The sequence below is a fragment of the Kogia breviceps genome, chromosome 14 (assembly GCF_026419965.1).
Source record: "Kogia breviceps isolate mKogBre1 chromosome 14, mKogBre1 haplotype 1, whole genome shotgun sequence".
Taxonomy (NCBI): domain Eukaryota; kingdom Metazoa; phylum Chordata; class Mammalia; order Artiodactyla; family Physeteridae; genus Kogia; species Kogia breviceps.
This window is the reverse complement of record NC_081323.1, coordinates 81,747,689-81,771,104: the sequence shown is the minus strand read 5'-3', so window position 1 is coordinate 81,771,104 and position 23,416 is coordinate 81,747,689. Positions and strand designations below refer to the sequence as shown.

At 50.9% G+C, this 23,416-nt stretch overlaps 1 protein-coding gene across 1 annotated transcript; it reads right to left on the bottom strand.

Moving 5' to 3' along the window:
- Positions 1–17,497: 17,497 nt before the first annotated feature.
- CLDN3 (claudin 3) lies at positions 17,498–18,905 on the bottom strand. Its single transcript, XM_059037275.2, has one exon. It carries the CDS (start codon positions 18,524–18,526, stop codon positions 17,864–17,866), a length of 663 nt encoding a protein of 220 aa, XP_058893258.1. The 5' UTR covers positions 18,527–18,905; the 3' UTR covers positions 17,498–17,863.
- Positions 18,906–23,416: the final 4,511 nt, after the last annotated feature.

Below are 23,416 nucleotides of genomic sequence, written 5' to 3'. Positions count from 1 at the left end.
TGAAGGACCTGGGTCATGTTTTGTTCATCTGGCGCAAAGTGCGATAGTAATTTTACTGAATGATTATGGAGAGATTCAAGCACTAGCTGAGGCTTAGGTGTAGGTTCAGCTGGTAGCTGGGTCGGTGCCCCCTTCAGGACATGGCACCTGGGCTAGCCAGGGTTCCACTGGCTTCTCCCCCACCTCCTTAGGACAAGCCTGATGGAGTCAGTACAGCAGGAGGCATCCTAACTCCGTGGCCTCATAAATGCCTTACCTAATGAAGTGGCCCCCATCTTGAGCCAGCCTGGTGATGGGCAGGTGTTTTGTTCTAATCTGAGGAGGGCTTTGAGGTCGCTGGGGACTCTAAACACACCAGGTGGTGTGATCATTTGTTGCCAGCATAGTCAGTAGGGGCATGATGAGAACATCTGAGCCCTGGAGGGGGGTTGGTCCAAGGCCTGGGAGGGGTCCTTGGAGGAGATCAGGTAGGAAGTTTTTCTAGAACTGGTGGATAAAGGGGAAGGGGGTTGACGTCATGGTGGTGATTCAGAAGAGTAGCATTTCAAAGGTGGTTTCAGGTGGGCCGCCATCCCCACCCCAGCCTACTGTCTAATTGGGTAACCTGAGCCTGGCCCACAACCCTTGCCCATCTGCCCCCAGCCAGAGTCCTGGGTCTAGGGGCAGAAGCAGTCTTGAGACGTTCCTGAGTCCTGGGCCCCAGCTGTGTCATGTGGTCAGTCAGGACCTGGCTGTCCGGCAAGCAGAAAAACCAGTTGGCTTGAGGTTTTCACTTGGAAGCAGTGGGGCCAGGAGAGGGGTTGTTGCCACCTTGGAAGGACTCTGGTGCTGGGGTGCTGGGCAGGGGTCAACCTTAGGGCCGTCCACCCCTCCCATCTTGTCAGGAACAGGCCAGTGGCCTCGCTGGTTGTTGGTGAGGGTCTCCTTCTTGGGGGGCGTCAAGCCCCTGATACGCTGAGGTGATGTAGGGGGAGAAACGGGGCGCAGAATTGAGGATGCTCCACCTCGGTGATCGACTCTCCACTTCCGCATCTCTGTTCCCAGCCATCCAACCTGGGAAGGTGTTAGCATCCTTATTTTACTGCTGAGAAAATGGAGACTTGGGAGGTGAAGTCACCCAGCTCCAATCATGCAGCCCCGGTGTGGCGCAACCCGAAGTCCTTCCCCGGCTGTGTGACTCCTAGTGCAGTGCACTCCTAGTGCAAGGCTCCAAGTATTTCGTCACCGCGCTTCTGTCCGGAGACTGAGAGCCAAGGGGGTGTGGCCTGCGGCCGCAGGAACACTGCACCCTGGTGGCGGCGGCGTTGAATGGGTTAAGACAGGGAGGTTGCGGGTGTCCGTTAACTGCACCTGGCTCAGTATCGGTCACGTGGCCAGGGTTTCACCTGCCCCGCTGAGCAGGGACAATCAGGCTGCTTGTTTCCGCGATTGGTCACCATGGTGACAGGAGGGCGCCTGGGGAGGTCACCAGGGCACATTCCTGCCCGCCGCCAGGTGGGGTAGGGGTGTCGGTCAGGCGGGTGTCACCGGGGCTCCTGGAAGACCCCTCGAGGTTTCCCTTGGGGCTGTCCCCGTGGCCCCCCTCAAGTGACTCCCATCCAGCATCCTCCCGTAGCACCCCACCCCCAAGCCAACTTCTCTCTTCCCAGATTTTGAACCTGAGTTTAGTAAACTGCCAAGACTTTCGTATGCATTATCTTGTTTAATCAGCACAGCAGCCTGTTCTGCGTAGGAGTGGTGGTAATCCTCTGTGCCTCCCCCCACCCGGCCCTGACTCAGGGAACACTTTGAGAACATTTGCTCCTGCCTTCTTTCATTCAACAATCGACAGATATTCTTGGGGCCTCATGCCTTTCTAGACACAGGCACCTTTCTAGAGACAGCCAGTGAACAAAACAACAGACTAATGAACCACTCAACAGTGGATGGTGTGGAGTATTTATTTTCTTCAGAGCAGGTTGGGGAGGCTCCTGGGGACCCCGTGTAGAAGACAGAGTCTGCGCGTGATCATCCTCTAGCCCTGGTGTCCAGAACACCTCTGGGGACCCTTTCTGCCACCTCCAGGCCTTACTGTACCTCCTCCCCTCCAAGGTCCCCACCAGGCCCACAGATCCTCCGTCTCCTGCTTTCACCCTTGCTCCTCTGCTCCAGAACCCCCGACAGGCCCTGCTAACTCTTTTATAAAAAAATTTATTTATTTGTTTATTTTTGGCTGCGTTGGGCCTTCGTTGCTGTGCTGGGCTTTCTCTAGTTGCGGTGAGCGAGGGCTACTCTTCGTTGCGGTGCGCGGGCTTCTCATTGCCGTGGCTTCTCTTGTTGCGGAGCACGGGCTCTAGGCGCACGGGCTTCAGTAGTTGTGGCTCGCAGGCTCTAGACCCCAGGCTTCGTAGTTGTGGCACACGGGTTTAGTTGCTCCGTGGCATGTGGCATCTTCCTGGACCAGGGCGCAAACCCCTGACCCCTGAGTTGGCAGGCAGATTCTTAACCACTGCGCCACCAGGGAAGCCCCGGCCCTGCTAACTCTTGCCAACATTTTTCCTCCAGACTCATGTGCACAGTAACTGTACCCTCAGTCACAGCCTCATCACAGACACACATTCTTAAAGTAGGTGGGGTGAGGACACCTCCTCTTTTGGGGTGGAGGGAGTCTGTGTATTTTGAAACCCAGCAGCCTTCACTCCCCTTGAGAAACAGCAGGCTGCAGGTTGCACACCAGCCCCCTCTGCCTGCATTTTGGAGCCTTCATTTACTGAGCGCTATGTGCCAGGCACAGAGGATGCAGGGGTGAGCCCAGATCAACTCACAGACCTGACAGTCTGGTGGGGAAGATATGAATGGATGTGTGATCACACACCCAGTAAATATGCAAAGGAAAGTGAGAGCATAAAACAGAGGAATCCGACTGGCCCTGCAGAAGTGATGCTTGAATGGAGATCTGAAGGATGAGTAGGAGTCGGCCAGGTGAAGGGGTTACAGTGGAGGAGGGTGTTCCAGAAGTTGGCACACCATGTTCAATGACAAAGCCATCCCATTTCTCAAGGCAGAATCAGGCGTCATTTCTGATGTCTCCTTCCTTACCTCCTCCACCCCCATCCAATCCCTCACCTAGTTCTGTTGATTTTGATCTCACACATAGCTCTGATATCCATCCACTTCTGTCCATCTCCATGGCCCCATCTCGCCCCTCCATCACCACCTTCTCACTGGACCTGTCCATTTTGGCCCTTCTAGTATTTTCCCTACGTAGTAGGCAGCTTGATCTTTTCCAAACATATAATATATTTCTATGTTAATCTAGTTTGTTCCTTTTTACATTTTCCTATTTTTCTGTGCTCTGGGTTCTGTGTTCAATGCTCGTGGGATGCATGTGGCAGACCAAAGAGTAGAAAAGCTGGTTTTTTGTGTTTCAAAAGCTGAAGCCCAGAGGGGAAGAGGAAGCCTCAGTAGAGATAAGTGTTTGGGCCAAGAATGGGAGGGGTCTGCCACTTACTTCTTGGCAGGGTCCCCAGAAAGGAATGGCTCATGGGCTTACTAGGCAGGCAGGATCGTAGGCAGCTTGCAAAACTGTTCCCAGCTCTGAGCCCAAAGCAGACACCGTACAAACCACAGGACCAAAGGGACCACGGAGACAAGATGGTGATGCCTCAGCAGTGATCACTGTTGCCTGAGGGCTGGATACTGTCCAACTTCACCCTCCCCCCAGCTTCCGCCCTCATCTCCCCCCTCCAACACACCCCCAGCAAATTTGACCCTGCTGAATGTCCTGGAATTGTGGCCCAGCCACTGCCTTCAGCAGAATGGAGCGTCAAGGAAATAATGTCATTGCATGGCTCAGTTTATGAACTGACTTTCATAATTGCCACAATGCCATATACACGGACTTTCTTTGTAAATCAACAATCCAATCATTCATTCGGCAAATATTTACTGGGCACCCGCGGATGCTAAATATGAATTTTAGAGTCAGGGATATGGCAGTTACATGGCCCTCTTCCTCAAGGAACACAAAAAGCCAAAACCAAAAACTCCCTCAGCATTCCTACTTTCAAGTGGGCAGGGTGCTGTGTTCAGTAATTGGGGTGGGAGATGTTAAGTAGGGTGGTAGGGAAAGGTCTCAGGTAAGGTGAAATTTGCAGGATAAGAAGGAGGCAGTCATATAAACACCAGGGGCAATAGTGTTTTAGGCAGGGGGAATAGTATGTGCAAAGGCCCTAAAGTACACAAGACCTTCCCTTGTTAGAAGAACAGAGAGGAAGGCAGAGGAAGCTGGAGCAGAGAAAGCATGGGGAAAAAGGCATATAAGAGGTGGGCTGGGGTGGGTCCATGTAGGGGCCTGGTAAGGGATTTGGTCTTTATTAAAGAGAAATGAGAGCCAGTAAGTGTTTAAGCGGGGAGAGATGTGATTTCCATTTTACAAAGACTATTTGGCTATGCAGGAGAAGGCTGGAGAGACAGATTAGAGGGGAAGTGGAGGAGAGGAAGGAAAATAAGCTAGGAAGCTATTGTATTATCTAGCTGAGACAAGATGGTAACTTTGGACTGTGAGGTGGCTGTGGAGATAGAGGTAGATAGACTTGAGATATATTCTGAGTTAGAATTAATAGGATTGGATGAACAATTATTTTTATTTTTGGCTGCAGGGCGTGGCTTGTGGGATCTTAGTTCCCCGACCAGGGATCGAACCTGCAACCTCAGCAGTGAAAGCACAGAGTCCTAACCACTGGACCACCAGGGAATTCCCTGGATGAAGAATTAGATGGATATCCCCCTCTATAGGGTACAAGTGGTAAGGGAGAATCTAGAGTTCTACTTGAGGCATGTTAAGTTTGAGATGCCCATGAGATAGCATAATAGTTAACATTTATTGAGTTTAACATGCCAAGCACTGTTCTAAATGCTTTATATCCATTAACTCATTTACTCCTCATAATGACGGTGAGAGGGTACATGTATTATTTAATCCCTCCTTTAATAGCTGAGAGAATTGAGCAACAGAGAGGTTAATTAATTGCCCACCATCACATTGCTTGGAGGCTGCAGGGCCGGGATCCAATCCCAAGTGGTTGGGCTCCAGGGGCCATGCTGTTAACCAGTGTCCTCTACTATCTTCGTGGCATTCAAGGAGGCAGGTGGATGCATGAGTGGGGAGCTCGGAGGAGAGGTCTGGGAGCTGGAGGATGCTAGAGCCGTGGAAATGGGAGAGACACTCACAGAGGATAAAAGTGCACTGGAGGAAGGGAAGAGGGCCTAAGACAGAGGACCTTTGGAGGATGGCAGGCAGGGAAATGGAGGAAGAGCACAGAAGGAGGAGGAAGGCCAGGCGAGGGTGGTGTCACAAAGAGCAGGGCAAGTGAGAGTTCTGAGGAGGAGAGAGAGCAGTCACCTCTGTCAACAGCTGCTGAGAGCATGAGTAAACTCCGGATGGAAAAGTGACTGTTGGCCATGGTAACCTGGAGGCCCCAGGGACCTTGCCAGGAGCAGCTTGGAGTGGTGAATGGGTGGGAGCCGGGGCAGACAGGAGGGGCTGATTGGCATGTGGGCAGGGAGGAAGCAAAATCAGGGGTGAGATAACTCTTGAGGTGAACAGAGAAATGGGGTGGCATCTCTTTGGAGATGTGAAGTCAAGGAACTTTTTTTTTTTAAGATGGGAGAGAAACATGTTTATATGTTGATGTGAAGGATATAGTAGAGAGTGGGTGGTATTTGCTAATGCAACAGAAATAAGGTATTTCTGAGGGAGCCTTTTTTTTTTCTATCTACCTTTTTTAGTTTTTATTTTTTTAATTAAAAAAAATTTTTAATTTTAATTTATTTTTATTATTTAATTTAGTTTACTGGATCTACCTTTCTTTATAATTTAAATTTAAATTTTTAATTTTATTTTTTGGCTGTGCTGTGCAGCTTGCAGGATTTTAGTTTCCTGACCAGAGATTGAACCCGGGCCCACGACAGTGAAAGTGCAGAGTTCTAACCACTGGATCGCCAGGGAAATTCCCTGGATCTACCTTTAAAAAAAAAAAAACTTTTTATTATGAAAAATTTTAAACATATATGAAGGGAGATAGAATCACCATCACCCATCACCCAGCTTCAACAATGATCAACTCAAGGCCAATCTTGTTTCATCTGTACCCCATGTATCTCCTCTCCCATCTCTGCATTATTTTGAAATAAACCTCAGACATCATACTATTTCATCTGTAAATATTTCAGTATGTTTCTCTAAAAGCTAAGGACCCATTTGTTTTTTAAACATAAACCACCATATCATTTACATACCATACTTTTTTTCTTTCTTCCCCTCCGCAGCACTGGCATGTGGAACTTCCCTGACCAGGGATCGAACCTGCACCCCCTGCAGTGGAAGCACAGAGTCTTAACCACTGGACCACTTAATAGCCCTTAATATTATCAATTATACATTCAATGTTCACTTTTCTAATTGTTTCACAAATGCCATAAATTTTAATGGGTTGAATCAGGAAACAAAATCCACAGCTGTGATTGGTTGATATGTCTTGTGTTTCTTCTTTTTTGATCCATATGTCCCTACATCTCACTTTTTTCCTTGAGTTTTTTTGTTGTTGAAGAACCCGTTTGTCCTATAGAGTTCTCCACATCTGGATTTTGCTGACTGTATTCTGGGTATATGTGTTCCTCTCTCCTTTGCATGTGCTGTAAATTGATCTTCTGATCTAGAAGATTGATCAGATTCAGATTTCACTTATTTATTTACTATTTTTATTTTTGTTTTTCTGCAAGGGTACTTCACAAGAGGTGTTGTACTTGATTCTTCTTTTACGGCAGCCAAGTTGTACTGGTTAGGACCCCTTTGGCTGGAAACCCCAAATCAAACTGGCTTAACCAATAAGAAAAGCCGCATCTCCCACAACCAAGAGATCTAGAGGAAATTCAGGGCCCTGAAGAGGAGACAGTTACTGGATAGAAAATGTTTCCAGGGCTCCAGGTTCCTCCTCTCCAGATCGATGTCCTCATCATTGGTTGCAGTCCTAGGGCTCATTCTCTTTGGAGGTACAAGTTGGCATAGAATTCCAGATGTCACCACCTGACAGGACAACGTCCAGGGGAAGATGGGGTGCTTTCTTTCCTAGGCAAGTGGAAGCCTAGTCCTGTGGCCCGGCAACAGACCTTCCCTCCTGTCTCACTGGCTGCAAAAATGTCACATGCCCACTCTGAGCCAATCACCGTGGAGGGAAAGAGACCAACCACCATGATTGGCTTAGTCTAATCAGGAGTTTTCACTGGAGCTGGGGGGTGGGGGTCTGCTCTAGTTATCTATAGATGCATAAAATGAATATCCCATATTCTTTGCACACTGAGTATTTCTGAACAATGTTACCTAGAAGTGGAGTTACTGGATCTCTGACTATTTTTTTATACTTATAAGGGACCTTATTTTTTGTAGAAGTGATCAAATTGCCCTCCAAAAAATTGGTTATTGTATCAATATATACTTCACCAACAAGGGAAAAGGAAAACAAGAGGCAGAGGAGAGCAGTCCTTAACAACTTGGGCTCTAGAAGACCAGACGCCTGAGTTCAAAGCCCAGCGTCTCTGTGTATTGTCTGTGTAAACTGTGGGCAATTAGTATCACTTCTCTGTGCCTCAGTTTTCCTATCTATAAAATGGGGATAATGATGATAATACCACTATTCAGTCAACACTTACACTTAGAAATTGTTAGCTATTATTTTCTCTCATATGGGATCTTATCAAAGTGCTGGTTAGTGTCACAGATCCATTCTCCGCTCTTGACTGAGCCTCTGGGAGGCTCACCTTTGCAGGCTGTATTAGCCCTTGTCTTCTGGCTTCTGAGGGCGAGAAGAGAGAAATGCTGGCCTATTTGTTTCTCCTGCTGCTCCCAGGTTTGCTGTGGTTCCAGCAGAGGATGTGTCCTTCTATAGCTGTGGCTACTGTCCAGCAACCCTGTTTTCCATGGCTCCATCTTTCAACCCTGTAACTCAGTTTCCTCCCATTGCTTCTTTAGGCTTGGGGGTGGTAATGGCTCCCCACTACTGTTAGTTTCTTTCTTTCTTTCTTTCTTTTTTTTTTTAAATGTTGCTGGAGATGCAGCTCTTTTTATTTATTTATTTATGGCTGTGTTAGTTCTTCGTTGCTGTGTGCAGCCTTTCTCTAGTTGCGGCTAGCAGGGGCTACTCTTCATTGTGGTGCATGGCTTCTCATTGCAGTGGCTTCTCTTGTTGCAGAGCATGGGTTCTAGGCACGTGGGCTTCAGTAGCTGTGGCACGTGGGCTCAGTAGTTGTGGCTCGTGGGCTCTAGAGCGCAGGCTCAGTAGTTGTGGCGCACGGGCTTAGTTGCTCCGCGGCATGTGGGATCTTCCCGGACCAGGGCTTGAACCCGTGTCCCCTGTATTGGCAGGCGGATTCCTAACCACTGCGCCACCAGGGAAGCCCTCTTTCCTTTTAGTTTTATTAAATTGTTAGTTTCTTGGTACCTCAATATCCTTTACTGAATTCCCTAGCTCTACCCATACCTCTCTGTACATAGTCCCTCCAATAAAGGCTCTTTAAAATCAAGCATGCTGGACTTCCCTGGTGGTCTAGTGGTTAAGACTCTGCCCTTCCAATGCAGGGGGCACAGGTTCAATCCCTGGTGGGGAAGTTCCGCTGACCACGCGGCCAAAAAATTTAAAAATAAATAAATAGAATAAAATCCAGCATGCTGTCTGCTTTCTGCCAGGCCCCCAGTGATACAATTAGTCTTTAAAGTTTGCCAATCTAAAAGGGGGGAAAATTTGTTTCACTTAGAGAATTTAGAGAAATACCACTAAGTAGGGAAGTTATACATCTTTTCATATGTTTATTAGCATAAATAGTTATTTTTATAATTGCTTCTCCTTTGCCGATTATTCTTTTGGACTGCTATACTTTCTCTTGTTGATTTGCAGGAACTCTTTATAGTAGGTGTTTTAACCATTTTTCTGTTACATATGATGCAAACATTTTCTCCCTGTTTCTTGTTTATCTTTGACATTTGCTCATGTTTCCCTTCTATGTAAATTTTTTTATTGTGGCAAAAAACACATAACATAAAATCTACCACCTTACGGACTCCCCTGGTGGCGCAGTGGTTGGGAGTCCGCCTGCCGATGCAGGGGACACGGGTTCGTGCCCGGTCTGGGAAGATCCCACATGCCGCGGAGCGGCTGGGCCCGTGAGCCCTGGCCGCTGGGCCTGCGCGTCCGGAGCCTGTGCTCCGCAGCGGGAGAGGCCAGCGTACGGAAAAAAAAAAAAAAAAAAAATTTACCACCTTAACTATGGAGTATAGTTCAGCAATTTTAAATAAATTCATATTGTTGTGAAACATATATTCAGAACTTTTTCTTTATTTGGGATCTTAGTTCCCCCTGCTGTGGAAGCGCAGAGTCTTAACCATTGGGCTACCAGGGAAGTCCCCAGAACTTTTTCGTCTTGTAAATCTGAAACTATACCCATTAAAGGACAACTCCCTTTTTCCTCCTCTCCCCGCCTTGGTAGCTATCATTCTGCTTTCTGTCTTTATGAATTCGACCCCTCTATGTACCTCATATAAGTGGAATCATACAGTATCTGTCTTTTTGTGGCTGGATTATTTCAATTAGTATTTAACTTTAAGGCTCATCCATATTATGGCATATGTCAGAATTTTCTTCCTTTTTAAGGCTGAAGAATATTTCATCCTATGTATAGACCACATTTTACTTATCCCTTTATCTATAGATGGACATTTACATTCCATCCCTTGGCTATTGTGAATAGTACTATGAACATGGGTGTGCAAATATCTCTTTGAGACCCTGCTTTCAACTCTTTTGGGTATATACCCAAGAGTGGCACTGTTGGATCATATGATAGTTAAAGTTTTTTACCCCCATACTGTTTTCCACAGCATCGGTACCATTTTACATTCCCACCAACAGTCCACAAAAGTTCCAGTTTCCCTATATCCTTGCCAACAGTTGTTACTTTTTTTTTTTTTGAGTTTTAGGAATTCTCTATGTATCCTGGATATTAATCATATATCAGATACATGATTTGCAAATATATTCCAAAACCATCCCGTGGATTGCCTTTTCATTCTGTCCATAGTATCTTTTTTTTTCTTTTTGTGGTACGTGGGCCTCTCTCACTGTTGCAGCCTCTCCCGCTGCGGAGCACAGGCTCCGGACGCGCAGGCTCAGTGGGCATGGCTCACGGGCCCAGCCGCTCTGCAGCATGTGGGATCCTCCCGGACCGGGGCACGAACCCGTGTCCCCTGCATCGGCAGGCAGACTCTCAACCACTGCGCCACCAGGGAAGCCCCCATAGTATCTTTTGATGCACAAAATTTTAAATTTTCAAGTCCAATTTGTCTATTCTTTTGTTGCTCGTGCCTTTGATGTCATATCCAAGAAATTGTTGCCAAGTCCAATGTTATGAAGCTTTTCCCCCACACTCTTCTAAAAGTTTTGTTGTTTTACCTCTTATGTTTAGGTCTTTGATCCAGTTTTAGTTTTAGTATATGCTGTCAGGCAAGAGTCCAGCTTCATTCTTTGGCATGTGGACATCCAGTTGAAAAAATTGTTCTTTCCTCATTGAGTGTTCTTGGCATCCTTGTTGAAACTTATTTGACCATTTTTGTGAGAGTGTATTTCTGGGTTCTCTATTCCATTTCATTGGTCTATATATCTGTCTTTATGTTAGTACCACACTGATTTGATTACTATAGTTTTGTAATATTTTGAAATCCAGATGTGTGGATTCTCCAATTTTGTTCTTCTTTTTGGCTATTCAGTTCCCTTGAGATTCCATATGAATTTCAGAATGAATTTTTCTATTTCTGCAACAACAAAAACAAAAATGCCATTGGGATTTTGACAGGGGTTGCATTGAATCTGTACATCACTTTGGGTGGTATGGATGTCTGAGCAATTTTAAGTCTTTCAGTCCATAAACATGGGGTGTCTTTCCATCTATTTGTGTTTTCTTTAATTTCTTTCAGTAAAGTTTTGTACTTTTCAGTGTACAAGTCTTTCACCTCCTTGGTTAAGTTTTATTTCTAAGAATTTTATTCATTTTGATGTTATTGTAAGTGGAATTGTTTTCTTACTTTCCTTTTCAGATTATTTATTATATATATATACATATATATAAATGTATATATATATATATTTTTTTTTTATTTTTTATTTTTTTTTTGCGGTACCGCGGGCCTCTCACAGCTGTGGCCTCTCCCGTTGCGGAGCACAGGCTCTGGACGCGCAGGCTCAGTGGCCATGGCTCACGGGCCCAGCCGCTCCGCGGCACGTTGGATCCTCCCAGACCGGGGCACGAACCCGCGTCCCCTGCATCTGCAGGTGGACTCCCAACCACTGCGCCACCAGGGAAGCCCTATTTTATATTTTTTATGCACTCAAATCTGATCATCTTTTGTTTGACTTCTTCTGGGGTTTCTGTCTTGCTTAGGGAGGCTTTCCTCATTTTGATATCCTAAAAATGCTTTCTTCATTGTCTTCTAGTTCTTTCTAGTTTGCTTGTTTGGTTTGTCGTGTTAGACCTTTAACACATCTGGATTCCCAATGAATTGCCAATGATTAGCATGTGGACAGAGGGCAAGGTGGAAGGATAGCGATAGTAAAAAGTGTGGGGACTTCCCTGGTGGTCCAGTGGTTAAGACTCCTCTTTTCCACTGCAGGGGCACGGGTTCAATCCCTGGTCAGGGAAGTAAGATCGCCGATGCTGCTGTGCGACATGGCCAAAAAAAAAAAAAAAAAGTGTGGAGACTGGGTGGGGAGAGGGAAAGGAGGAGGGGCAATATAGGGGCAGGGGATTAAGAGGTACAAACTACTAGGTATGAAATAAGCTACAGGGATATGTTGTACAACATGGGGAATATAGTCAATATTTTATAATAACTATAAATGAAGTATAACCTTTAAAAATTGTGGATCACTATATTGTACACCTGTAACTTATATAGCATTACTGTACATCAACTATACTTCAATAAAAGAAAAACTGTGGAGGCTGGAACAGCTCCAGGTGGCTGCATTGTTGGGTCTGGGAAGGACGCACTGAAGGGTCTGGAATACCAGGCAGAGAAATTTACGTTGGTGTAACTCCGTGTCCCTACTCAAGTTTTTCAACCTTTCTCTTACTGGTTTGTATACAAATTTTGTACTTCAACCAGGTTGACCTTTTGATCAACTCCTGACTTCTGGTCTGAAACCTTGCCTTTGCCCAATCAGTGACTCCTGCCTGGAAAGCCTTTTCCTCTTAGCTCTGCCCATCTAAAACCTACTTATTCAAGACCTTTTCAGGGACCCCCCCCACCCTGCCCACAAAGCCTTCCTAGACTGTTACAGCTCTTCAAGACCTCTGAACTCTTCTAGAACCAACCTGCTGCTGTTCCCTGATTGTACATAAGACACAGTCATTTGTGTCTCCAAAGGGCACCACGGACATTAACCTTGTCTCTTCTTTATTGAGTATCAGCTTTGTGCTGGGCATTCTGCTAGCCTTGGGGCATACAAAGGTGAACAGGATGCTAAGGTCCTTCCCCGACAGAGCTGATGGTCTAGGTCAGGAGAAAGACAAGTTAAGAGGTGATTCTGTCCACCTGCCAATGCAGGGGACATGGGTTTGATCCCTGGTCAGGGAAGATCCCACATGCTGCGGAGCAACTAAGCCCGTGTGCCACAACTACTGAGCCGGTATGCTGCAACTACTGAAGTCCACGTGCTTAGAGCCCGTGCTCCGCAACAAAAGAAGCCACCGCAATGAGAAGCCCGCGCACCGCAACGAAGAGTAGCCCCCGCTCGCCGCAACTAGAAAAAGCTTGCGCGCAGCAACGAAGACCCAATGCGGCCAATAAAAGAAAAAAAGAGGTGATTCTGACGCAGAGGAACAAATGCTATGGTGTTGCGTGGGATGCCCAGGACTCTATAAGAGTAGGCTGGGTGTCAGGGAAGCATCCCTCAGCTGGGATATAAAGTGACCTCTAAGCTTCCCAAGAAGGGTGAGGTGAAGATGGGGAAACTGTGCCAAGAAAAGAGAACGACTTGTGTTGAGGGTCCAGAGAGCATGAATTTTGAGGAAGGGAAGGCTGTCTAGTGGGGTTGGGCCTTGGAGGCTGGGGTGGGGAGGCCGAGTTGGGCAATGCGGCGAGTGCAGGCAGAAACTGAGAGGCAAACACGGCTCTGCCCTTGTAGGGGCTCTATAGGCACGCCATGGTGTCTGGGTGGGCTCTTAAGATCCATGTTGGCTTGGGGGACTGGAAGGATTTTAAACAGGGGAGTGACATGGCCAGATTCAGCACTGTGTCACTTGGCTATTCCAAATGGCTTGGAAATGGACTGAGCAGAGTTGAGGGTAGGGAGAGGCAGTCTGGATATAGGAGACCCTCTTGAGGCTGTTACAGAAAGATGGTGATAGCCTGGTTGGAATCGGTGGTACAAGTGGCGAAGAAGAGAGGTGGACGTATCTAGAAATAATAACAGGCTGGTGATTGACAGGAGGCGGCAGAGCCTGCAGCGCAGCCTCATCAGCTTGTGAGCTTCGGTGGTCTCATCGTGTAATGCCTACCTTGCAGGGTTCTTATGGAGATCAAATAGAGCAGGGACAACATCACCTCTCTTACAGAGGAGAGGGGGAGGTGGCCAGTGAATGTCCAAGGTCCCTCACCAGGGCTGAGGTGCTCTCTCTCTCTTCACCTCCTCTGCAGTGCATACTTGTCTTGGCAAGGATGACCTTGAATGGAGCCCTGGCAGGGGAGGGAGAAGGAAGGTACTGTCTGTCCCTCCAGGCCTGCCGCAGACCCTGAGGGAGCCACAATAAATGCTGTATTTGTTTGATAAAACACTTGGCTTTTGGTTTTGGTAGGAGGAAGAGCTAGAACAGGTGTGGCAAGACCAGGGCAGCCTGCAGCACAATGGTGGGAGGTGGGGTGGGACAGAGCCCCAGGGCCTGGCAGGGGGCTCCAGGGGCTGTGGATTTTGAAGAAATCCAAGGACTTTCTCATGACCCAGCCATCTCCCTCGTGTTCCCAGACTCCTGCCTGGCTGAATACACCAAAATATTAACGATACCAACTCGCGTTAACTGACGTTCTACGGTGAGTCTAGCATTGTGCCAGGCCAGGCGTTACTCCTGCACGTAGACAGGGACACACATGGGCGCTGGCCTGTACTGGGTGCTGCAGACAGAGAGAAGCTCGGGATAGTGCCCCTGACCTTGGGAGATGACCTTCTGCAGGGGACATCTCACAAGAAACAGAACAACAGCATAGTGTATGTAGTATGTGCTGTGACGGGGTGAAACTAGACTGCATGGGAATCCAGAGGGTGGCTCAACTAATCCTCAACACAGCTCAGTGCTATTATCATACCCATTTGATGGATGAGGAAACTGAGACTCAGAGAGTGAACTGCCCTGTTTACCTGGTCAGTTTGGTTCTGACGAATTTTCTTCTGCAGGGGCTGATAAGGATACAAGTGGGGATGGAAAAGGCAAGTTACAGGGGCCCCCGTGGATCCTCTGGTCCAAGCCCTATGTTGAAATGACGGGGAAACAGACCCAGAAGGGGAGGGAATTGCTCAGAGTCACACAGGGAAAGGAGCGGATCCCAGCTGACTCCCAGTCCAGTCACGCCAAACGCCTTTCTCTTCTCTAGCAGTCTCAAGATTTCCTGGGACCCCTCACGTGGGACCCTCCTCTGTTTGTGGTCTCCAGGCTGCAGACTCTACCCCCTCTGTTTAGACCCTAAACTCCAGAAAGAATAAGAAGAGTTTGAGTTAGGACAGATCCTGAAGCCAGGCAAGGACGTGTGTGCGAGTTGGGGTGGGAGGGTGTAGGATGGGGTAGGATACCTCACCACTGCCCGCCAGGGGAGCCCAGGAGAGCCCAGGCTTGGGGAGAGACTAGGGAGCCAGGGGAGCCCTGCCCACCCCACCTGAGCATCTGATTGGGTCTGTCTACCTTCTCTGCCACATCCCTCTGGTTTGGGGGTGCTGGCGGGCTCAGAGCCTCAGGCTGCAGCTCCGCCACAGTGTGGCTGGGAGGCGTTGCATCCAGGCTGCCCTCTTGAAGCCAGTGGTAAATGAATAACCTGGCTCCTGCCTGCAGGGCCCTCTGGGACAAAGGAGCCACCTGGTGCCCCTCAGTTTTGGCTTGGGCCAACCTGGCTGCCTGGTTCCACTAACCAAGAGACCGTGGGGGTGGGTGAAGGCAGATGCAATCCCTTGGTCCTCTGCCTACACCCCCAAATCCCATCTCAGTTCCCTCCCCCTCTACCACTAAGCCTCTTCCCTCTCTGACACTTCCCCCCACGGAGCCCCCTCCCCTTCACTGACCCCCTTCTCTGAGTCCCTTCCCTCTTACTGGGCTCCCTCCCCTCACTTCCCTGTGGCTACGCCACCTTCCCCTGAGGCCTCCCCATGGAGCCGTCCCACCCCACCCCCACCCCAGCCCACATCCCCTCCCTCTAGCTCTCCCTAGGATCCATCACTAGCAGCCCCCCCTCACCTTCATATTCCATGTCACTCTGTTTCCTTCCCCCCAGGCTAGAAAACTGGTTCCCAAAGGGGACTGGGTTGGAGAGAAAGTAATGGCAACCCCAAGTCCTTTCCTGGAATCTCACAGAGAATGAAGGATCTAAAGCCAGGGTACTCTTACTGTTCATGGTAGCCTACTTCCTCTTCCTCGGGTCATAAAGGGTAAAAACATGTCTGTTGTTCCTTAACTAGAGGAGAATTTTTTGGGAGCTATGTGAAGCATTCCACTGAAAAAAATCTGCCTGCCCCTGGGGCCTTTTGCTTTCGCTTTGCTGCCGGCCAAGAAGTTCGAGATACAATAATTTCGAAATAATTGCAAGCCTCCACAATCCCAAATACCTGTCCTGTGACCCTTGCTCCCCTGCAAGTGGCTCTCCTGGCCAGGATTCGCCAAACCTCTAGGACGCATGGTCTACATGTTCTGGTTCTGGTTCTCATCTCCCACTCACTTTTCTGTCCACTGCATCTGCCCCCGCGCCTCTACTTAAGGCCGCCAGTGAGCACCCTGCTGCTTTTAATCTTCAGGCTTCTTCTTGCCCGGTGACTTGCGCAGCCTCGGATGCCATCGCCAACGCCCGCCCTCTTGAAACTCTTGTTTTTCTCTTTGGTTTCTAGACTGACCTCATCCACTTCCCTGGTTTCGGTTGCCGTATGTATGCTAACAACAGCCAGGTTTACTGTGTCTGAGTTCCAGATCTCTACGTATGTCCTGTCACTTCCTGGACGTCTCTGCCTGGAGGTCCCACAGGTTTGCCAAACTCTGTTCACTCACAGCTGAAACCATCATCTTCCCCCAGCAACCTGGTCCTATTTTGGTAAATGGCACCACCAGCCAGTCAGTGGCCTAAGGCAGAAAATTGGGGTTATCCTAGCTCTTTCCACTCCCTCACCCCGCATGTCCAAATGGTTCTCCAGCCCAGCTCATCTTGCTTCTTTTACAACGCCCCCTCCCCATCAGGCCTGGTCCCCCACCCCACTGTCCCTGCTCTATTTCTGGGCTGCATCATCTCACAGGGGAATAGCTGCACAGCCTCTAAGATGGTCTCCTGCCTTCATCCCCCTCCAGTCCCAGTCCTGCAGGGGCAGCTGGGGAGGTTATTTTAGAGCGTAAATTTGACCAGGTACGTCCCTTCCATGATTCCCATAACATTAGATTAGGGTCCAAAATCTGTAGTTCTGCACACGAGATTCTCCATGACTTGGCCTCTTCTGGGCCCAGGGCCCCATTGTCACTTCCTCCCTCACCTTGCTACCTCCCCAGCCACTGGAATTCCACTTTCCCGGCTCCGGACACCAGCCCCCTTTCCCACTGCCTGAACCTGTTACACCTTCTCCAAGACACAAGTGCTTCCAAACCTTGTTTACCTTAGCATTAGAATGTCACCAGAGAGTTCTGAGTCACCCTCCCTCTTTCCCTCCCTCAAGGGTTTCAGGAAGAAAATGAGGCCCCTCTCTCATCTCTTTTTCTGGTGAGAAGATTCCGCTCAGCTTCCTTTGGTGGTGTGTTTTTACCAAAACAATAGATCTTTCTGTTCTCCTTTCCCAAATATGAAATCGTAGCGTTGAATGTGCTCTTTCACACGCCACAGGAGAGATTCAGGTGTGCGGGAGCACTGTGCGGGCTCGTGCTCCAGGCACAAACCCTGGAGAAGGGGGTCCCTGACATCCTCCGCCCACCCCCCATGCCCGGGAGCGCTCAATCCCGCCCCTCCAGACTGGGGCTTCATCGTCTGAATCCCCAGTGAACAGGCCAAAGGACCAACTGGCTAGTGAGCACCCAGCTCAGCTTACAGCCCCCACTTTCTCGGCTACCGAAACTCGGCCCCTCTCTAGGCTTCATCCCGGGCAGTGCGAGAGCAGAATCCAGCCAAGGCCAACCCTTGCGGGGAGAGCTCTGCGGGGAGGTGGAGGCCTGTCCGCGCTCAGGACAAGGAGGCGCAGGCAACTGCAAAACGGAAGGTTTTTATTGAAAAATATCAAGTGGCCCTTTTCAAGACTGCGGGTCCCTGCTCAACGAGGGCTGTCAGGCCGCAGCCCGACGGGGCGAACGAGTAGCGGCAGTCAGCCCAGCTCCGCGCTCCAGAGGGGCAAGGGGTCATGGTCCATGCTGGCTGGCCCCTGGGCTCCGCAGTCCCGCTCCCCGGCCCGAGGAGGGGTGGCAGCTGGGGAAGGGGGCGCCGGGAGGTCCCCTCCCAGTCCAGCGAGAGAGTTGCCTGGCATCTGGGTGGGCTGGTCTCCGATGCAAGGCCGCACGCAGGACTGGAGGGCGCGCCAGCTCGTGGGAGTGGTAGAGGCTTCCCGCGGCTGCTCACTCAGACGTAGTCCTTGCGGTCGTAGGCTGTGCCGGTGCCGGTGCCCGGGCCGGTGGAGCGCGGCGCCGAGTAGAGGATCTTGGCGGGCGTGTATTTCTTCTCGCGCGGCGGGCACGAGCAGCAGAGGAGCGCGCCCCCCAGCAGCTGCAGCGCCGCGGCCGCCCAGCCCGCGTACAGGGCGGAGCCCATCTCGCGCTTCTGTGCCTCTGGCACCAAGGGGTTGTAGAAGTCCCGGATGATGGTGTTGGCCGACCAGGACACCGGCACGAGGGTGAGCAAGGCGGCCAGCAGGAAGAGCACGCCCGCCACGATGGTGATCTTGGCCTTGGCCGTGTCGTCCTGCACGCAGTTGGTGCACTGGGCACCCACGAGCGCCACAAGGAGCCCGAAGGCGGCCAGCAGGATGGCGACGACGATGAGGGCGCGGGCCGCCTGCAGGTCCTGCGGCAGCGCCAGCAGCGAGTCGTACACCTTGCACTGCATCTGGCCCGTGCTCTGCACCACGCAGTTCATCCACAGGCCCTCCCAGGTGATCTGCGCCGTGATGATGCTGCTGCCGATGAAGGCCGTCACGCGCCACATGGGCAGCGCGCAGCACACGATGGTGCCCAGCCAGCCCAGCACGGCCAGCGAGGTGCCCGCGATCTCCAGGCCCATGGACATGGCTGCCGCGCCAAAGCCGTCACTGGCGGGCGGCTCCGGGTGCGGGACGAAGAGGGGCCGGGGCCGCTGGGGCCGCGGTGCGCCGACGGACTGACGCCCGGATTGATGGACCGACGGAAAGACACACGGATGGCGTGCGCCCTAAAGGGTCCGCTCTGCCCGCTCGCGCAGCGGCTGCTCCTGCACCTGCCTGTGGCTTTGTAGGCGGGCGGCAGCGAGTGGGCTGGCCTGGGCTGGGGCAGGTTAGTCTTCGCTCCCGGCCCAGCGCTCCGGCGGGGGAGGGAGGGGCGGAGCCGCCCTCTCCCAGGCCCGGGGACAGTGACGTGGCCCCTCTTCCCACCTTCACTAAGCGCCCTGGGAGGAAGGACTTGGCCAGGAGTGGCTCACGGCGCGGGGATGGGTGGGGGCGGGGGGTGCCAAGAGAGGGCGGGGCCGAGACCTGCGCCCCCGCCCCTCGCTCCTGGTTCCCCACTGCTCGGAAACGAATTCTACAGGGTGTGGGGTGAAAAGCACAAAGTGCTGGACACTCCCCCTCCCCCCCGCCCCCGCATTTTCAGCGCCGTTGGCCCGGGAGGCGTGGGGAAGGGGGCGCTGCCAGCTGCCAGGGATCCGCGGGGACAGGGAGGGCCCACTGTGGGCGTGGCCGCGGCTGTTTTCCCAGAGTGGGCCGTTGCCCCGGGAGCTGCGCCACCTGCTCCCTCGGTCCCTCTGGCCTCTGAGGCAGCGCTCCCAGCAAAGGATCCCGGCCTGATCCAGGCCCATGGGGTTGCCAGCCCTGGACGTCTGGACTCGGAAGCCAGGGACCACCCGCAAAGGCTCCCAGAAGACACCCCCGAGCCAGTGCGGAACTCAGATTCTCTAGCCCCTCTCCAGCTCTCAGCTCTTAACACTCGCGGTGACCCTGGATCCCTTTAGCTGAGCTGCTCTCCCCTCCCAGAGCAGCCCCCATCGAGTCCCCTCCCTTCACAGAGCCCTGGTCCTCTCTCCCGCTGAGCCGGCGGGGGTGGCTGGGAGTCAGAACTCGGATCCACCTTAATGAAACGGTGGTGAAAGAGGTTTAATCCAGGCAAAAGTGGGAAGTCAGAGACATTACCTCCAATGGCCTTGCTCCCACACCTGGGCTATCCCTCGCCCTGCTTAGAGCCCTACAGAGTTGGCCTTGGAGGGTCTGTCCCCCACCTTCCTCGATTCCCCTCACCTCAGGGCCCCCATTCTTGCCGTGTCCTCTGCCTGGGACATTGCAGAGACCACATGACTCACTCCTTTCACCTTTCATGTTTTTGTTCCCAGCCAGGCCTTCCCTAACCACACTAAAATCGCAGCTGGGGCTTCCCTGGTGGCCCAGTGGTTGAGAATCTGTCTGCCAATGCAGGGGACACGGGTTCCATCCCTGGTGCGGGAGGATCCCACATGCCACGGAGCAACTAAGCCCGTGCGCCACAGCTACAGAGCCTGCACTGTAGAGCCCGTGAGCCACAACTACTGAGCCCGTGTGCCACAACTACTGAAGGCCGCGTGCCTAGAGCCCGTGCTCTGCAACAAGAGAAGCCACCGCAATGAAGAAGCCCGCGCGCAGCAACGAAGACCCAACGCAGCCAAAAGTAAATAAATAAAATACAATTATTTTTTAAAAATTAAAAAATAAAATCACAGCTGGGAATTCCCCATCGGTCCAGGAGTTAGGACTCCCTGCTTTCACCGCAGTGGCCCAGGTTCAATCCCTGGTGGGGGAACTAAGATCCCGCAAGCCACGTGGTGTGGCCAAATAAATAAATAAATAAAATCGCAGCTATTCACCCCACTATGTCCTGTCCCCTTTTTATACTTTACATTCTTTTTTAGCATTTAACACCGTCCATCATACTCTATATTTTTCTTACTTATTTTTTATTCTCTCTCTCTCTGCTCTAGTATGTCAGCTCCACTGGGACATCCAGAAGGTCCCCAAACAGGCAAGGGTTTCTGCTGGTTTTATTAACTGCCGTATCTTCAGTGCCCAGAACGGTGCTGGGTCAAGAGAAAGTTGATTTAGAGAGTTCATGCAAAAACATCACTTTCTGGCATTCCTGCAACCTTGTCTGCCTGGGGGCCCTCCTCCTGGCATACATGACTGATAATGGGACACTACTCTGTCACGTGCCTTTGGAATCTAGTCGGAACCTAGGGCACTTCCAGGCGAGAGGAGAAACCTCATCAAACCGGGCCTAGGGGTTTTTCTGGTTTGCCGCACATTTCTCAAATGTAGGCATGCAGCCTATGTCTTCCTCCGTAAGGGTCCAAGCCCTGGGGTGAGGTAAACAGGGCCAGAGAGGCCCATGGAAACCAGGGTCCTACTTCTCGCAGGGGCAAAGGTCTTGGGCTGGGCCTGTTGTGGCTGGGTTGGGCAGGGCTGGGAGTGCCCGGCCAGAGGGCCTTGCTGGTGCTGGGCGGGGATGGGGGTGGGGTGGGGGGTGGGGGGGCTGCCCTGGAGCAAGTTCTTTTTTTTTTTTTTTTTTTTTTTTTAGCATCTTTATTGGAGTATAATTGCTTTACAATGGTGTGCTAGTTTCTGTTTTACAACAAAGTGAATCAGTTATACATACACATATGTTCCCATATCTCTTCCCGAAGCCCAGGTCCATCCAGTGGACTGCTGGCTGCTGCAGTTTCCTGGTTAGTGGCGTGGCTTTGGGTCGGAGGAGAGGCAGACCGCTCAGGCGGTGTGGCTGAGTATAGGGTGGGTGCCTGAAATCACATGCTTTTGTCCTGAGAGTGGGCTTCCTGCTGGTTTTGCCCTGAGCTCTGTCTCTTGCTACCTGCGAGGCTGAGGAAAGTCACATCCCCTCTCTTTTTGTTTTTTTGTTGTTTTTTTTTGCGGTACGCGGGCCTCTCACTGCTGTGGCCTCTCCCGTTGCGGAGCACAGGCTCCGGACACACAGGCTCAGGGGCCATGGCTCACGGGCCCAGCCGCTCCGCAGCACGTGGGATCTTCCTGGACCGGGGCACGAACCCGCGTCCCCTGCATCGGCAGGTGGACTCTCAACCACTGCGCCACCAGGGAAGCCCTCTTTTCTATCTCTTTAATTTTATGTCTATATGAGATGACGGATGTTCACTGAACTTACCATGATAATCATTTCACGATGTATGTAAATCAGATCATTATGCTGTACACCTTAAACTTGTACAGTGCCTATATCAATGATAACTCAATAAAACTGGGAGAAAAAAGAAAAAGAAAAGCTGTGGCACTCATCATGAACTACCAGGAGTCTGAGGGCGGGCAGCAGGGTGGTGACAACGATGAGGGAATCACGTGTCCTTGGGTCCAGAGGTCACGAGTTGGTCTGCCTTCCCTCCACCTTTCAATCTTCTCATGCCTGTTTTATCTATAAAGTCCAGGGGTTTCAGCTGGACTTTTGGCAGAAGGAATAGGACCAGGTATGTCTATTTCATCTTCTCAGGAGTCAGTCCCCCAACTGCTGTCTTTCTTTCCTTCTTCCTTCCTCCCTTCCTTCCTTCCTTTTTTTCTTTTTCTTTTGGCTACGCCATGCAGGATCTTAGTTCCCAGACCGGGGATCGAACGCGTGCCACCTGCAGTGGAAGCGTGGAGTCCTAAACACTAGACCACCAGGGAATTCCCTCCCCACAAACACCTGTTTTCTTTCACCTGGTTCTCTGTACACTTATTTATTACCTGCTCGGTCCCTGTAACCACCTGAGTTTGAGACCCCTGGCTTAGCCTCTGTAGTTTTAGTGTTTTGGCCCTGGGTCTCCTACTGGTAACCAGAATGAGAAAAAAGGAAAAGGAAAAGAAAGAAACCCCAGGGAAGCTCAGTTGGGATAGGCTGGGGCTGGGGGCACTGCAGGAGAGAGGCATGTGAGACCCCAGCCGCCAGCCTCTGCACTGTGCTGTGTCTTCACCTCACTAAGCCTCCCTTCCCAGGAACAGAGGGTAATGCACTCTGTTGACTTCTAAGTTTATTTAAACCTTGGGGAACCTTATCATATCTTTATGCAAACAGCACAAAGTTAAACAAAGCAGCTTCTGAGGCCCAAGGAGAGCGTAGTTGATTTAAGATAGGGCTCTATCAGAGGTTACTCAACCCTTAGTGCGTCCTGTGTTATCACTGACAGAGGCCACGTTCCCCAGCCAGGACAGTCCTGTGGTACTCTGTGCCCCGACTCTGAGCTCCAACCGAAAGGAGAGTCTTGCTGCTGAAGGAGCTCAAATATCTTTGTTGGCTGATAAGCAGCCCTGTGGGTACCAGGAAGCCTCTTCCCCAGACAGCCCAGTCGCTGCTCGATGGCCTTTTGACTAGGGCGGCCACTGTGGCAGGGAGGGAGTCCACGCAGGGCTTTCTCTCACCAAGGCCAAACCCAGTGGCCTCTGGCCACAAAGTAGCACCAATCCTGAAATCGATATGGCACTGTCCTTCCTTAGGGGCCAGCCAACCCTAATGTGACTGCCATCACTCCGGACTGCTGTTGTGAGGGTATCAGCAGTGTGTCCATACATCGACAGATGCCCGTTTGGGATCTGGATTTGTTTTACTTGAGCACCATGCATCTGCCAGTGCTACTATTCATGAACTTACTCACGCCTCATTTGCTGTTCTAGTGAATCTTGCAATATTGTTTCTGATCTGGAAGCTGCCTTACAGCCAAAGAAGTATGGGCTGATGTCCTGGGAGTCCTGCTTTTATCGTGAACCCCACCATCTAGAAGCATCTGGACTTGCAGAAGGGATGAAATGGCCCTTTGAAGACAGCTGTGGTTCCCCCTGGGAGACAACAGTGTGACAGCTCGGACAGCCATCTTGCAAATGCTCTTACACCTCGAGCTGCTTCTCCTGCCGACAGAACACGCGTGTATTCAGACTTCCTCCTCCCCTGGCCTGCTAAAGAGTAC